At 41.5% G+C, this 15,937-nt stretch overlaps 1 protein-coding gene across 1 annotated transcript; it reads left to right on the top strand.

Annotated features, from left to right (window-relative positions):
• Positions 1–799: 799 nt before the first annotated feature.
• Positions 800–14,288, top strand: cdh26.1 (cadherin 26, tandem duplicate 1). The gene is made up of 19 exons (XM_033628382.2): positions 800–994; positions 3,398–3,457; positions 3,550–3,642; positions 3,730–3,885; positions 3,988–4,135; positions 4,694–4,863; positions 4,955–5,083; positions 5,172–5,357; positions 5,481–5,755; positions 7,648–7,790; positions 7,919–8,149; positions 8,247–8,468; positions 9,506–9,630; positions 9,919–9,993; positions 10,179–10,244; positions 10,471–10,545; positions 11,870–11,908; positions 12,079–12,150; positions 13,037–14,288. The coding sequence occupies exons 1-19, from the start codon at positions 968–970 to the stop codon at positions 13,253–13,255; spliced, it is 2,511 nt and encodes an 836-aa protein (XP_033484273.1). The 5' UTR covers positions 800–967; the 3' UTR covers positions 13,256–14,288.
• Positions 14,289–15,937: the final 1,649 nt, after the last annotated feature.

Raw genomic sequence — 15,937 nt, 5'->3', positions numbered from 1 at the left:
TAAATCAGTCCAACAGTGAGACACACTGTAGCGGTAGGGTAGTGTGAGTGCATCGTGATTGTGCTATACACTGAGGAAATTTTGTGTGTGTGTGTGTGAGTGTGTGTGTATGCGTGTGTGTTGCTGATTTTTGTTTGTTTAAAGACTTAAGTACTACCTACAGCTTTGCGCTGTGATGTCTGTCAGCTGTCATGTTCATGTTGAAAGATTAAGACATTACATGAAGGGAGCGACTCCAAAATTTGCCAATCAATGTTGCCTTTGGCGAGATGGACACAGTCATGGCCTCATTATGTGTAACTGAATCCTTTGAGTAATAAGTGATGTGTCATTAAGACAGCACAAGAAAAATAAACACAAATCTAGAGCCAAATGGCATCTATATATTCAGCACGAGGGAATTTGCATGAGGACAAAATGTACTGATGCATGTGACTGACAGCTGGTTTAATGACCGTGAGCATGACGTATACTGTACTGCTGAATTTAAAATGACATTTCAGTCACTTCACCTAAACCTTACAGGACCTATTAAGTTGAGCTACATCTGCATGTGATGTAGGTCAAACATAAATAAAACATGGTAATATGAGCTTCGGAGGTGGAGGGGTGTACACCTGAGCCGAGCTCTGTTTCTCAGCACAGACAGGAAGCCCAATAAAAGTCCACACTATCATGACAACTAAAACACTCCCTAACAAAATAGATTCGGATTAAGACGTAAATACACGGGTATACACAAAGCACGGCACCTACTGGTCTTGTTCTACACACAACTGTAAGTTCAAGATCGGCAATTAACATATCAAATATCTGCACGCATGAACAAACAGCCTTTTGTTAACTGCAAAGTCAGTCAACCTGCTGCCTGCAGGCATTGTGGGCTGTCTTACATGCACATTTATTCAGGCTGCCTTTGACTCTTTCAGAGTACTCCTGCAGAGGATACAACACGGAGTGGACCAAGATGAGGACCTTTTCCCTGCTTCTGTTGGTAGGCGTATATTCTACAATTATCTAGTTACATTAACACCGTTTACAAAGAAAAGATGTGGTTAACGTTGAAGAACAAAGCAAATGTTTTCAGCAGAAAATAGTTGTTCTGAGAGAGTTGTGTTGCTTGTGATGACTTGTAAAACTTGGAAATAACAGCAGAGAATGTCTACATGCATAGCACTTATACCTTTAACCAGGTGTTCTACTGTTTAGTAAGTCTGCAGGCAAATGTGCATTAATGAGGGCATCACGCAAAACCAGTTCTCAGCATTATATAATGGAAATACAGGTTGTTGACACAGTAACATGAGATCCTTACGATGGATTAATGGAGTACCACACAGCACATATTTTAAACCTAGTTGTTGGATCGGGTTATGTACATCTCTTCCTGTTATTCAGTGAGTTGCAGCGTCACTCTCGAACCCTGTGATGTTATGATTTACTTACTTCACACTGCGGTCCCATCTTTTACAGTACAGTGTGCTGCAACTGGAGAATTTATTTCATTTCCTAAAAAAATATTCCTAAGCAGTTGTACAGTAGTTGAGACACTGGGACATGACTAAGATCTTTGTTTAAGATTATTTTTTTTGGCTTTTTGCATCTATTAGATGGGACAGTCTAAGCGTGAAGGGGGGAGAGAGGGAGGGGATGACATGCAGCAAAGGGCCACAACCTGGAATCTGCAGCCGCTACCATATATGGGACACCTCAACAGAATGATTTGCTCCCAGTGTCTGAAAGAAATGTTTATTTTATGTTTCTTTATTTTAAGAAGGGACAATGCACATTATTTAACATCTCCGGGTTGGGGGAGAGTTATTATTGGGGAGTTCACGTATCTTGGGGTCTTGTTCACGAGTGAGGGTAGAAGGGAGCGTGAGATGGATTGGCGGGTCAGTGCGGCTTCTGCAGTGATACGGGCCCTGCGCCGGCCCGTCGTGGTGAAGAGGGAGCTGAGCCAGAAAGCAAAGCTTTCGATTTACTGGTCCATTTACGTCCCAGCCGTTACCTATGGTCATGAACTCTGGGTAGTGACCGAAAGAATGAGATGGCGGATACAAGCAGTGGAAATGAGTTTCCTATGTGGGGTGGCTGGGCTCAGCCTTAAGGCCCTGACACACCAAGCCAACGGCCGGCCGTCGACCAAAGTCAGGCCGTCGGTGAGCGTCTGACGCCCTAGTTTTTGCGGTGTGTCCCGCACCGTTGGCGGCTTTTCGGCTGATTGAGCATGTTGAATCGGCGGCGGAGCTTGTCGGTGAGAGAAATCACTCTGATTGGCTGTTCAGGTTTTTCAAACACCGGCACCGTCTGGACATAATAGTCCGTGGAGGTGCTGCGGTGCTCGGCTGCACAGATAGGAAACCCCTCGGCTGACAGGACTCCGCTACTTTGTTTATCTTATGCATTCCTTGGACTTCCAGTTTCCCTTTTTGCATTATTTCCTCTCACGGAGGCGCAGAACGTACGTGCTACTTGGCCGTTGGATGTAGTCCGTGTAGTGTGTTCAAATGCAACTGACACAGGGCAACGTGAAGCGACATAGACAACGCAACGGTTGGCTTTCGTCGCTGCTAGTTCTTTGATGGCGGTTTGGTGTGTCCGCACCTTTAGAGATAGGGTGAGGAGCTCAGATATCCTGAGGGAGCTCGGGGTAGAGCCACTGTTCCTTCGCGTCAGTTGAGGTGGTTCATGAAGATTATACCTCTGAATCACTGGCAACATCTACAATTATCTTTAACAAACAAAATGTATCAATTGCTCTTAGTCTGAATTACAAGCGATATCAGGTTTGCCCTGTCATCACAGTGATTGAAACCACCTATTTTATACACTGTATGTCAGTCTGTTGATTAGTAGCTTTTATCTGGAAGAAGGCAAGATCTGCCAAAACACTGAGAAAATAATTATAAATGATAATGATAAATGACAAATAATTTAAGATAAGAAGAAGGAGACCATAAACTACATAGTTCCTGGTTCGCAACCAGCTGCCGTTTCCCGTTCTCTCATCTCATTGTGTGTAAAGACATGCAGATTAGATGAACGGGAAGCTTTTAGTTGCCCGTACACGTGAAGGGGTTTCTACTGTATGTGTGTGGTCAGGGCAGCCTGACAGGGTGTGTATCATCACCTCTTGCCCCAATGCATGCTGGAATTTTCTGCAGCTCTCCCTGACACAGGATGAGTACAGAAAAAAAACATGTTTGTTATCTCAGGAGCAAAATACAGTGAAGTAAATGTATGACAGTAAGACCACAGTGAAACATCTAACACTACAGGGGAGAGTAAATGAGCAGTGAATAATGCATGATAAAAGGCATACATTACATTGGATTAAAAAATACTTTAGACTGCTCTATGATGACAGGTATTATGATCCATTTTTGTGTTGCAGGTTGCATTTGCAGCCCTGGCAGAGTGTGGAGAAGGCAACCACATCAAGCGTGACAAGCGGGTAACTGTTTGATGTTTTGGAATGCAAACTCCTGCCAAACTATTCTGCCTTTATAACAACTGTATGTTTGCTCAACATTCTGGTTTCAACAGGAGCTTTTGGCGCGTTCCAAAAGAAGGTGGGTTTTGTCTACAATTGAAATAGTGGAGGAAGATAATGGGCCATTCCCCAAAGAAATCTCTCAGGTGAGGACATCAATTTCTAAATGAGATATCCTGACTGAGCCAAACATGCACAAAATAACTGCTCAATGTTTTGTGTCTTGACACTAGATGTTCAATGACAAGACGCATCACGAGGGGCAGAAGTACCGAATCAGTGGAATGGGTGTGACTGAGCCGCCGCTGGGAGTGTTCTCCATTGATGAAAATACCGGAGTCGTCTATGCCCATAGATCTGTTGACAGAGAGGAGTTCGATCTCTTCAAAGTAAGCTCATGCTGGATTGCCAGTTCCTCTGATGAAAAATACATATGTGTAGATTTTTTAACCACAAAAGACAACTTCACCTCATTGTACCTCCACCCACAGATCAAGTTTGATATCTTGAGCAAAAAGACGGATACGGCAATAGACAAAGAACTGGCTTTCAATGTAGAAATAAAGGACATCAATGACAATGCACCGAAATTTCAACACTCTCGTATGAAAGCCAGCGTAAAGGAAAGTACCCAAGACGGTGAGTATACGGTTGCAGAAATGACTCATACAGGATGCATATTTTGTGCCTGCAGTCACTGAGTATCACACATCAAACAAATGAAAACAAGTTACAGTGAGTTCTCATAAATTCTTTAACAGAGACGTGCCAAAATAATTAGGGGAAAAAGAGATGTACAGTGTAATCAAACGTAGATCAAACGTAGAGTGTTGGATGCTTTTGGAAAACAGGGAAAAAACGGGATACACAGGAGAGCAACTCAGCCACTCCAAAAGACTAGAACTGCAGACATTTCCCACAGATTTCATTTGTTTAAAGTTCGTTTTGTAAGTATACAGTATTGTTTCACTTCACTTTTAGATTCAGTTTTTAGTTGAACTTTACTAACCTTGGTTTCAACAACTGTAGAGCTTTGTCAGGGCTTTAAAAACAAACAACAAGGGTGTGGCCTCACCAATATTGTAGCAGCAAAACCATTTCAAACCCAGGCTGCATCTTTAACCCTGTGTACTTTTCTGCTCCATTCCTCGCTTCCTACTTTTCTATAACACATTCAATCTCTCCTTTTTCTTGCAGCGTACTTGCCGGTGCAGCTGTTGGTCACTGACATCGATCAGAGGAACACATCCAACTCTAAAGTCACCATCAGGGTGCTTTCACAGAAGCCGGACTCTCCCAAGATTAGTTTGATTCAGATTGACAACAGAATGGCCCAACTCACCGTTGAAGGATGTTTTGACTATGATGTGAGACTCAGTGACTTACAGTACCTACATCAGCTGCATGCACACACAAAATACAATATCTAAAATATCTTTTTTAATATATATGTTTCAGAAAGTAAATAAGTATGAAGTTATTGTTGAAGCAAAAGATCATGGAACTCCGTCCCTTTCCTCGACTGCCGTTGTTACTCTCAATATTGATGACACAAACAGCCATCAACCAACGTTTAAGGAAAAGGAGGTACAGATTTTTTATTACTATTATCATTAATACTTGCTTTTCAGAGTTATGCTATGATGTTAAAGATGAAACTGTTCTGCCTGTTCAGTACTACGGCCAGGTGGAAGAATCGATCACCAAGGACAATGTTTTGAGGATTGGGGTAGATGACAAAGACACTCCTAAAACTCCAGGCTGGCGTGCCAAATACTACATCATTAAAGGGAATGAGGGAGAAAACTACAAAATTGAAACTGACCCTGAAACTAATGAGGGTATTCTGAGTGTCATCAAGGTAATTCTGCTTTTCTCACGCTTCTTTCATTTACAAGTGGACCAAGCTAAATTTCCATCAACCTTTTTTTATCATAAACAGCAGCTGCATCAGTAGTGACCTAGCCGTGTGTGTTTCTTCCAGGGCAAAGATTTCGAGATGACAACTAATACCACTCTGCTGATCAGAGTGGAGAATGAGGAGGAATTTTTTTATTGCAAAAATAAAGCAGCTGGTGGAACAGACAAACCTCCACCTCCAAATGAAGTCAGCGTCACAATGAAAGTGATAGATATCAATGACCCCCCTTATTATGCAAAAACTGAATTTGACGTGTACCAGAGAGAAGAGGAGGAGCCTGGAAATGTGCTGTTCACTCCAGTAGTTAAAGATCCCGACTCAGACGAATCCAAAATCAGGTTAGTGCTTAGATACTGATTTTTCAGGCGGTAGTTAATATCAACATGCAAGAGTTACAAAAGAAAATCTTAGAACAATATATCGTCTCTTGTTTATTTCTAAAATAAATGCATCCCATAACTAGGGCAGCCATTGAAGATTCTAATTTTCATTTGGAGACCCCTTAAGTCGACTGAGGCTCTTCAAGTCAAGCAGTCTTTTTGTTTTGTTTTGTCAGTCAGTGTGCAGCGTACATCTTCAGATGTAGATGCAGAGTGAGCACTGCTCACTTTTACGCTGCTCTCCCGTAGAGGCAGCTGCAGACCCAGAGCCAGGGTGAATCTGAGTGAGACAGAGGCAGCTACCTATGGGAAGAGATCTCGGCCAGGCTCTGAGATAACGTTATTTTCTGCTTAGAAGTAGGGAATTTACAACTCACAGAGACTTAATGCACTGCAGTCCCTGGCTTTTGTTTGAAATCTAGTGTTGGCAAAAATGTTGCACTTTTCTGATATGAAGCTTTGCGTTAGTTCATGCAGGGCATGAAAGTCATATACCCCAGCTGTAACAAGCTGACAGCCAGCTGATTGGATCACGGCTTCGTATCAGTCACTGCTGCTGCTGCTGCTGCTGCTGGCAAACTTTACCTCCTCCACCCCAGCCTCCACCTTTCTAATTCAGAGTCCTAATGGATTAAAAGTTAAAAGGGTATTTTATGTCTTGCTTTGGGCCCACTCTTGTACACCCTGGAGGGTTTTCTGCATTGCGCTTCCTGTATTGATTTAGCATGCTGCATCTTAAGAGTAGAGCCATCAGCGCCAAGTATAGCTGTATTTCCATTTGTTGGAATAAATGGTTAAATCTATGACGAGAGTGTTCCTGACTGAACTGTCGCTAGTGTAGTTAGCATGCATTAGCTCCGAGGGCTAACTGTAACCCTTTAAGTTCCATCAAACCCTGTTTAAACTCTTAAACTCTGTAAGGAAAAAAGTAACTAACGGTCGACTATTGGTATTGGGTCGAGTCAGCTACAGCCCTGACCATAGCCAAACAATTATGATCAATTTGGTTATCAAAGAAGATGTGTAAAGAACAGAAGATTTTATCGTTGAAAAACTGAAATAGTCCATGCTTTCTGACTGACATACTTTGCAATGGTGACGCTGTTTCTAAATCGCAGACTGTATAAAATAATGGACGAAGCGAACGTGACGTCAGTCACTAGTTTGCAGACTCACGTTTGGAAGCTTTGGCATTTGGTTTAATGGAGCCAAAAGTGACTATATTTGGACAAGAGGGTGGAACTGTGGAGGAGCGAGGTGTGGATCTGACTCACAGACTGTAGAAACGCCTTGCAAACAGCCTGTCACTCAAAGTGGCCACACCCTTACTTACGCATAACTTTAAGCCTCCATAAAATGTAAAGATTGTTATATAGAAATTCAACGCTGTACAGTTGTCATGAAGGGAGAAATAAGCTATTAAGACCAAAACCGTTTTCTGTACCAGGCTGTAAATATGTTTATTTCTGCTGTAAAGTTGGGCATTTTAACATGGGTTTAAATGCTCCCTTTTGGAGCCAGCGTCGAGCGGCCATATGAGAAACTGCTTTTTTTGGCACGTCTGTTGGCTTCATTTGTCAGCCTCAGTGGGTGCCACTTGTTCTTAAAATATCTTCCACATGTCTATACTGCCAGCTTAGTGTTGGTCAGCTACTCAGTATTGATATATCTGCAATAACCTAACTGCCAATGCATTGATCGGGGCCTAACAGAGAATATAGAATCACATTTCTTATGTGAAATTACCTGATATATAATGTGGCATACAACATACAGTAAAACTTGTAGTTATGTAGTTATCTCTACCATTTTGGGTGCTTTCAGTTCATACGTTGTCCTCTTGTGACCAGGCATGTGCTGTTAGAGGATCCAGCTGACTGGGTGAAGATCGATGCGAAAACAGGAAAAATCACAACAACTAAGAAGATGGACAGAGAGTCGCCTCATGTTGATAACTACATTTACAAAATCGTCGTTGGTGCCATAGATAATGGTATGAAGAAGCCCAACTATACACCTTAACAAAAGCTGGATGTTGTGCCCCACTGGTGAACTAAATGCCTCCAATAATATAGTCTGGATGAATTAAAAGGATTTTTTGCCTGTGCTATCACTCCCAAGGTGAGCCTCCAGCCACGGGAACAGCCACTGTCGTGGTCCACCTCGGTGATATCAATGACAACATCCCCACGCTGGTCAACAAAGGCATAATTTTGTGTGGAAACAAGAATAACAAAGTCATGGTGCCTGCCAAGGACGCAGATGGACATCCTTTCGGTGGGCCCTTCTCCTTCCAGCTGGGGGGTGATGACAAAACTCTAAAACAACGATGGAAACTAGATCCTGCCTTTGGTTAGTTCGTATATTTAAAGTCTCCTTACAAAAACCGAAACAAAAAATTGTTGAAATCAAACAGCCACTACACACCCTTCTTTCCTTCCTTCACTAGGTGACGAATGTGGGCTTGTTATGCTGAAGGAACTTGCGTATGGTAACTACTCAGTGCCCCTGACGATCAGTGACCACCAGGGCACGAGTGGAAGTGACACTGTGGAAGTGATGTTATGTGACTGTGGAGGGGGAGATGTTTGCCGTAGCAAAGACCCGCCCTCTTCCAGGCTTGGGCCAGCGGGCATTGGACTGCTCTTTCTAGGACTTCTATTATTTTTGTGTGAGTATGACAGTCAGTGGCAACATTAACAAAATCATTAAGTTCACGCTAAATTAACCTGCAGTCACCCTTTTTTGTGGCAAGTCAAGGCAGGCAAGTTAGATACAAATGAACACATAAAACTGGTCAAGACTGTTCACCCACACTAATCTCAAGCAGTCATTTTAGTAACAGAGAGGTGAGGATTTAGTATGTGAACACAAACCAGTCAAATAGCTTAATTTATCTATAACAAGACATTTTTTTTATAATTGCTGAATGTCCTTCAAATTAAAATGATTACATCTCATGATATTGTCTCAAATAGTTAAACCAAATTTGTGTATTGGAGTTGCTGTGCAGGTGTTAAACATGCCATAACTTAACTTATAATATTATAAATAATAAATGTATTTATATAGCACTTTTAAAAACAGATGTTACAAACTGCTAGTTGTGTGTTTAACTTGTGCTCCTCTTGATCCTGTGTTAATATGTATATCTGAGCTATCACTTAATTATTTAAACAAAAAAAAAAAGCTTTTATTTAGTTAGGGAAGTTTCACTGAGAGCAACACTCCTATTTTAAGGAACACCCTGAATACAATTTCATGACTTAACACCTAGAAGCTTCCCAGTTCAACCGGTCTCATCAGTTGGCCACCAAGCAGCTTCACTGGAGCAATTGGAGGTTAAGGGCCTTGCTCAGCGGCACCTGAAATCACAATCTTTCCTTCAGCTCAACCAAAGTGGACGAGAACCTGAGATTCTGGTGTCACTCTGCCAATCCAGGGCAGTACATAAATGTCATGTTTAATTTCTCTTCAGTAACTCAAAGAAACGTTTAACATAATGATCACCCTGTCGGCAAAACGTACTCCATATGCAATTTAGTCCTATACAAACTGAATCTCTTCAAGACAGGTTGTACACTGTCCACACCCAGCTTAATCTTACAGGTTAAACTAGGTCACTATTGCCTATGGCAGTTATGTGGAAGCCTGAGAACAGTGTACACGCTGTATATTCAACGGTGTTATTCTGATGTGTGTCTGCAGTGCTGCTGCTCATCTTCCTGTGTCAGTGTGGAGAAAAGGACTTCAAACATATGCCCATGGTGCAGGATGAGGGCAACCAGACCCTCATCAAGTACAACCAAGAAGGAGGGGGCTCGGAATGCAAGGTGTGTTGGTTGTGCTGTATGTGTGCAGATTAGAAGCAGTAACGGCCAGAATTACTCAGTCAGATCAATGCATCCTAGAGTCGAAACAATCCAGGTAATTTACCCAGTTATTATAGCATACGCCTCTAAACCCATAACCAACCGCATTATCACTTCAAACTCAATACCCACACAAAGCAACCAAATGTCGTAAGACAGTGACAGTATGATATATTACTCCACCAATCGCACCCATTTTTGGGGACGGTGGGCTAACCTATTTATTCTTTTCTTTGTCTTCTCTGCCAGACTGAGCCCACTCTGCTCCTGACACCTACAACCAGTATGACAGTGACAGACGGCATAAAAATGGGCACCATGAAGGTACTCCTCTCCCCCCACCCCCCACCCCACCCCCCAGGGCTGTGTTTCCCTTTTCAAACATTTGATTAAATGCTTTCTTAAATGCCGCAAACAAAAATAGAATTCCCTTTTTCTTGCCCCTGCTTGTAGGGTTGCTTCATTAACTTGCTTTGTTTGATCAAATTATTATTATTATAATTAACTAGATGTCTCAGGCGGCTCCAGTAATGGCCCAGGATGTGGATGCGTACAACAGCTCAGTATTCAACACGGTGAGTAACAGCTCTTTAAATAGCCTCCTTTGTGTGTTTGTATTTTTACAAGGCAAATAATTACAATGATTTAGGGTAATGTCTACAGCAGTGGGACTTCATTTCCAAATAACAAATTACAGTGTTCAGTGGCATGTGCAGATATGACCTAAAAATCAGCAGGGCTGGTTGCTGTCCTCTACAACGCCCTTCCACCTTGATTAACTTTACTGTATATCTCCTGCAGATGAACTCTAACATGAACTCAATGGGCATGCAGCGTCACGACACTGTCAGAAGCCAGGGCGCAGGGCAGGCCATGGTGAGTGACTACAGCCGTGATTAAAATAGCTGCCCCTTTTTAGGGTGTCATTCCTGATGAATGTGTTATCACGCTGCATCTCATTGCCCTGATAGGTGTGTCTTGTAGCATGTCTACACACTGCCTCCTTAAATCCACAAGGGGGTGCCACCACCTGTATTTTAATGCAACATGAGCAATGCCTATCTTTGTAGCCTGTGTTGCAGAGACACCTAGTATGAGCAGTTTTTTGTCTGATCCCTTTTGTTTGCATTTTAGTCTTTTTGTTTCTCTCTGTCTATTGTCTATATGTTCACATTATATCTCAAAACAGGGAAAGAATGTCCTGAAATCCTTTGTAGGAGGACAGATTTTAAAAAATGAGGTTTTGGAACATCTTTACAAATTTCTTTTTAATGATGTTATATCTGCTTGTATAAAATATATATATATATATATATATATATATATATATATATATATATATATATTTTATTGCTTTGCTTTATACCAAGATGTCGTTCTATTATTAAAGGAACAGTTCACCCTAAAATAAAAAAATACATATTTTTCCTATTACCTGTAGTGCTGTTTAACAGCCTACATTGTTTTGGTGTGAGTTGCCGAGTGTTGGAGATATCAGCCGTAAAGATGTCTGCCTTCTCTTAGATAAAATGGAACTAGATGTCACTCAGCTTGTGGTGCTCAAAGCGTTAAAAAAAATACATTTGAAAAACTCTATTTTCTTTCTACCAAATTGCACCCACCAACCGTATCACAGTGCAGAAGGACGCATGGGTCTATTCATGAACGAGAGGCTCATGCAAGTGCTAGATGTAAAGCTCAGTGGTGTTAGGTGAGCTAGCAGTAGATGTATGCTTCGTTGTGCGTGGTGATACAGTTGGTGAATGTTAATTTGGTTAGAAGAAAATAGTTCCTACGTGAAAGTGCTTACAGCCAGGTCTGTGGTAAATCTTGAGTAATCGGAGCGTGATTTCTGCTGTTGAGTTTTTCAAATGTTTTTTTGCGCCACTTCTTTGAGCACCACAAGTTGAGTGTCATCTAGTTCCATTGTATTTGAGAGAAGGCCGAAATCTCTACAGCCAATATCTCCAACACTCGTTAACTCACAAAACAAATGAATGTATTTTTAATCTTGGGGTGAACTGTCTCTTTAAGTCCACCCTTACTGAATTAAAGGAGTTGAATCCTGATGCAACTTTAAAGAAAATTTCTAGTCTGCTTTTTCTGAATGCTGTCTGGTTCCAGTTTTAAAAGATCCACAAATACACTGAGGTCAAGTGAGGATAGTAAAGACGGAATCTGTTTATTTTTTTAATTTCAGTACTCTACATGGAATACAAACAGGTCCAGCACCTACCATGTGAGTAGTGCTTTTCATTGAATCAACAGGTTTTAAGAAGAAGTTGAAATGTAAACCTCTTTCTTGCACTGTCTAATGCATAAATAGTATGTTAACTAAGCAGTGGGAAGCCCGTACATGTGCATTATATTTTGGCTATAGGAACTAACAATCTTTCTCTCTGTGAACAGGGAGGCTCATCAAAATACAACCACTCTTACAGCCTGCGCTCAAGTCATAACATCTCCGATCACATCGACAGGGTAAGCATTTGTCTAACATCCACATGTTGAAGTGTGACCAGATGCTGAACCCTAAATTGCTCCTGATGGTCAGAGCAGCACTTTGCACCTGCTTGTGCGAATGAAAGGCAAATGAAGCAATCAAATTAAACTTCTGAAATGCTCATATACATAACATGGATGACAGTGCTGTATTAGGGTGTTCGCATCTGCTTGAAGCAATGATAGAGGTAGTCAAGGAGGCTTCATTACTTATTACTGCTTTGCAGTAGTGTTCCTTATGTATTCAAATCTGAAAATTCTGATTTTGGTCATCTATGTTTTAGCGTCAAAATGGTATCTAAAAACATTTTCACACATGATCTGACATAGGTATTTGCACTGCTACATTCAAACTCGCATACTGCTGTAGACGGTGCCACGTTGGTTCGGTTAAAAACACAATAACACAAACAAAACCAGACAAGGCGGTAAACCAGCAACCTCCATTTTGCTGTTACAGTTTCTGTCAACAGAGTGTGGTAGCTTTAAAAGGGCTTCAGTTCCCGCTCAGAAAGAAATTCTGACAGCAAGGTCAAGAACAAAAAACAACCATCCTTCACCTCCAAGCTCAGATCTTCCAAGCTAACACTGTCCTCACTCTCCATGCTTACTCTGAACAGCATATGTGGAGGGGGTAAGGGAGGGGAGGGTGTCAGCACTGCAACCTGTGTCACTGCTTTCTGCTAACCACTGAGTAGGCGTTTCCATTTAAAGAACGCGGAAAAAAATTCATACGGACGCGCCCTTTAATGCAATGACTACAATATTACACAACCAGGCTGAAAGTCTTTATATTTGTATTATGTTATGATAAGTTTTTAACAAAGTGACTCAGAAATCTTTTTATGACTCCTCAATCCCACAGAGGCTGCACGTGATTGAAGGAACTCATGCAGACCACCCAATGTACCTTCCCTACGAGTATGCCTACGAGGGACAGGGCAGCAAATGCCAGTCACTGGATAAGCTGTCACTCAGCAACCTGGGAGACGATATGATGTTTCTGAATGACCTGGGGCCAAAGTTCAAGACCTTGGGAACCATCTGTCAGCAGACAGTTACAGAAAAAAACATACAGCTCTAAAAAGCACCACTGCAGTGTGATTTTTGTATGAAGCAAGTTGCTCTGTGCTCCAAGTTTGAGATCATGAATATGGAGTGACCTTTCTGGATCTTGGAAGAAAAGATAAACAACGATCGCTGGAATTTGTACTTGTGCCTTTCGGACTAAAACATCTCACATATCTAAAGCCTGATATTGTACACGCACATCTATCCACAAAACAAGGATTGTGTTTATAGAGGCTGAATTTTGCTTGCTTACAGATGGAATGAATGCACTGCACAAACTGTCATGCTCTGGTGATTTTGAAATGTTACGTTTCGACAGTGAATGGGTGTGTTTGCTTGTTGTTGTTTTTTTTGCTTTGCTACTTTATGAGTAAGTCCTGTCATGTCTCAGCACTTTTAGCAGCACATCATTTGTAACTCTAGAGGTTTTATAGGGCAGTTTTATTTTTTATGTCTCAAACTGTAAGTTTATCTGTGGAAACTGGAATATTTCAAATGTATATAAGATGTTTTATTTCTGCCTATCACTCTCACAAGAGTCCTGTTTTATAGAACATCCCAGAATCTGGTTCTGGTTAAACTGCTTTATTCCACATTTTAAGTCGTTTAAATGTTTACTATGTTTAGCTACCGTTAAAGGCCTTCCGAATGTCTGAGATTGTATGTTATCAGAGAAAAACGGTTGGCACACATTAGCAGGTGGGCTACTGGCCTGTTTGCATGAGCTGCGTCAGAGACCAAATGATTTGTACCTGAATCTGCTCAGTAACAACCTCTTGAATAGTGAACACTGAAGGAATCCTGACTGGGAGGTCACGCCTGGCACATGGGAGAAGTTTTAGCTGGTTGCAATCTGCAATCCTCATCTCTTGATGTCACTAAATCTTACACACTGCTCCTTTGAATATGTGTTTCAAAAAACAAATTGAAATGGAAAGAGCTTGCATTTGTCCTCACTAAAACATATGCTGGTAGCAACCTTGTGGGTGAATTTTTTTTTACTTGGAGAGGGGGAAAGGAAGTGTTCATTTGTTGTCGCACTAATATCAATCAATCAATCAATCAATCAATTTTATTTATAAAGCCCAATATCACAAATCACAATTTGCCTCACAGGGCTTTACAGCATACAACATCCCTCTGTCCTTATGACCCTCACAGCGGATAAGGAAAAACTCCCCAAAAAAACCCCTTTAACGGGGAAAAAAAACGATAGAAACCTCAGGAAGAGCAACTGAGGAGGGATCCCTCTTCCAGGACGGACAGATGTGCAATAGATGTCGTACAGAACAGATCAGCATAATAAATTAACAGTAATCCGCATGACACAATGAGACAGAGAGAGAGACAGAGAGAGAGATGCAGGTAATGACAGTAGGTTACAACAACATTATTGAAAGTAATAATATTATAGTTATAGTTCTGGCTACTGTGGTACAATATGTTGAAAGTATGTATTAATATCTGGCAGTATACATGTGTGACAATAGTCATATGTGTATAATAACAGTAGAAGTATGACTAATGACTAATGATGGCAGTAGCAGCAGGAGGCATCTGGCAGGACCACGGCAGCAGCACAACCACACACGTCACGCTGTCCAGGCACCGCTGCGATATGAGTTAATCTGAGAGACAGTGGAGGCTCCGGAGAAGAAGCCGTGTTAGTGACATCCAGAATGGCCGAGTTAGCAAGATGCAGTAATAGGATACGAGAGAGAGAGAGAGAGAAGGAGAGAAGGTGCCCGGTGTATTATAGGGGGGTCCTCCGGCAGACTAGGCCTAAGTCAGCCTAACTAGGGGCTGGTACAGGGCAAGCCTGAGCCAGCCCTAACTATAAGCTTTTTCAAAGAGGAAAGTCTTAAGTCTAGTCTTAAATGTGGAGACGGTGTCTGCCTCCCGGACCGTAACAGGAAGATGATGAATAATAAAATGATACCAAACAAGATACTGTTACAGTGTTAAAACCATGTGTGCTATAATTTAAAGGTTTCATTTTTAACAACTATGGTTAGTTGCATTAATTCATCTTGTACACTTGCACGCTAGGTGAAGAGGCTGTCAGTGAGGGAGTGGTGGCAGCAGAAATGTCACACAGCTTGTTAGAAGGGTGTAGAATTAGGTCGGGTTCACTGTTCACTGTCCACAATATAATTTCAGGGATAACCCCACCTAACACGTGTAGCACACTTGAGTCAGTTTCTCAACAGTTTTTTAAACTGATGACAGCAGCTGTCAACACTGTTGGTACTGTATAAAAACTATGATCACATGATGGTTGTTATCATCTCTGTGTTGCTGCCAAAAACAGTCTTACGTCTTCGTCATTTTATTTGAGGAAGGAAGTGATGCCTGCACACTTGGCCACATGCCACACAGGTTTAATGAACACAATGTTTTGATCATTTTCAGATCTTCGTCAGGTCAGAATGTTTGAAAAGTTGAAACAGCACCTACAGTACAGGCCAAAAGTTTGGACACACCTTCTCATTCAATGCGTTTTCTTTATTTTCATGACTATTTACATTGTAGATTCTCACTGAAGGCATCAAAACTATGAATGAACACATGTGGAGTTATGTACTTAACAAAAAAAGGTAAAATAACTGAAAACATGTTTTATATTCTAGTTTCTTCAAAATAGCCACCCTTTGCTCTGATTACTGCTTTGCACACTCTTGGCATTCTCTCGATG

Source organism: Epinephelus lanceolatus, chromosome 8, assembly GCF_041903045.1.
Source record: "Epinephelus lanceolatus isolate andai-2023 chromosome 8, ASM4190304v1, whole genome shotgun sequence".
Lineage (NCBI taxonomy): Eukaryota > Metazoa > Chordata > Actinopteri > Perciformes > Serranidae > Epinephelus > Epinephelus lanceolatus.
The sequence above is the reverse complement of the archived record's forward strand: the minus strand, read 5'-3'. Positions and strand labels throughout refer to the sequence as shown.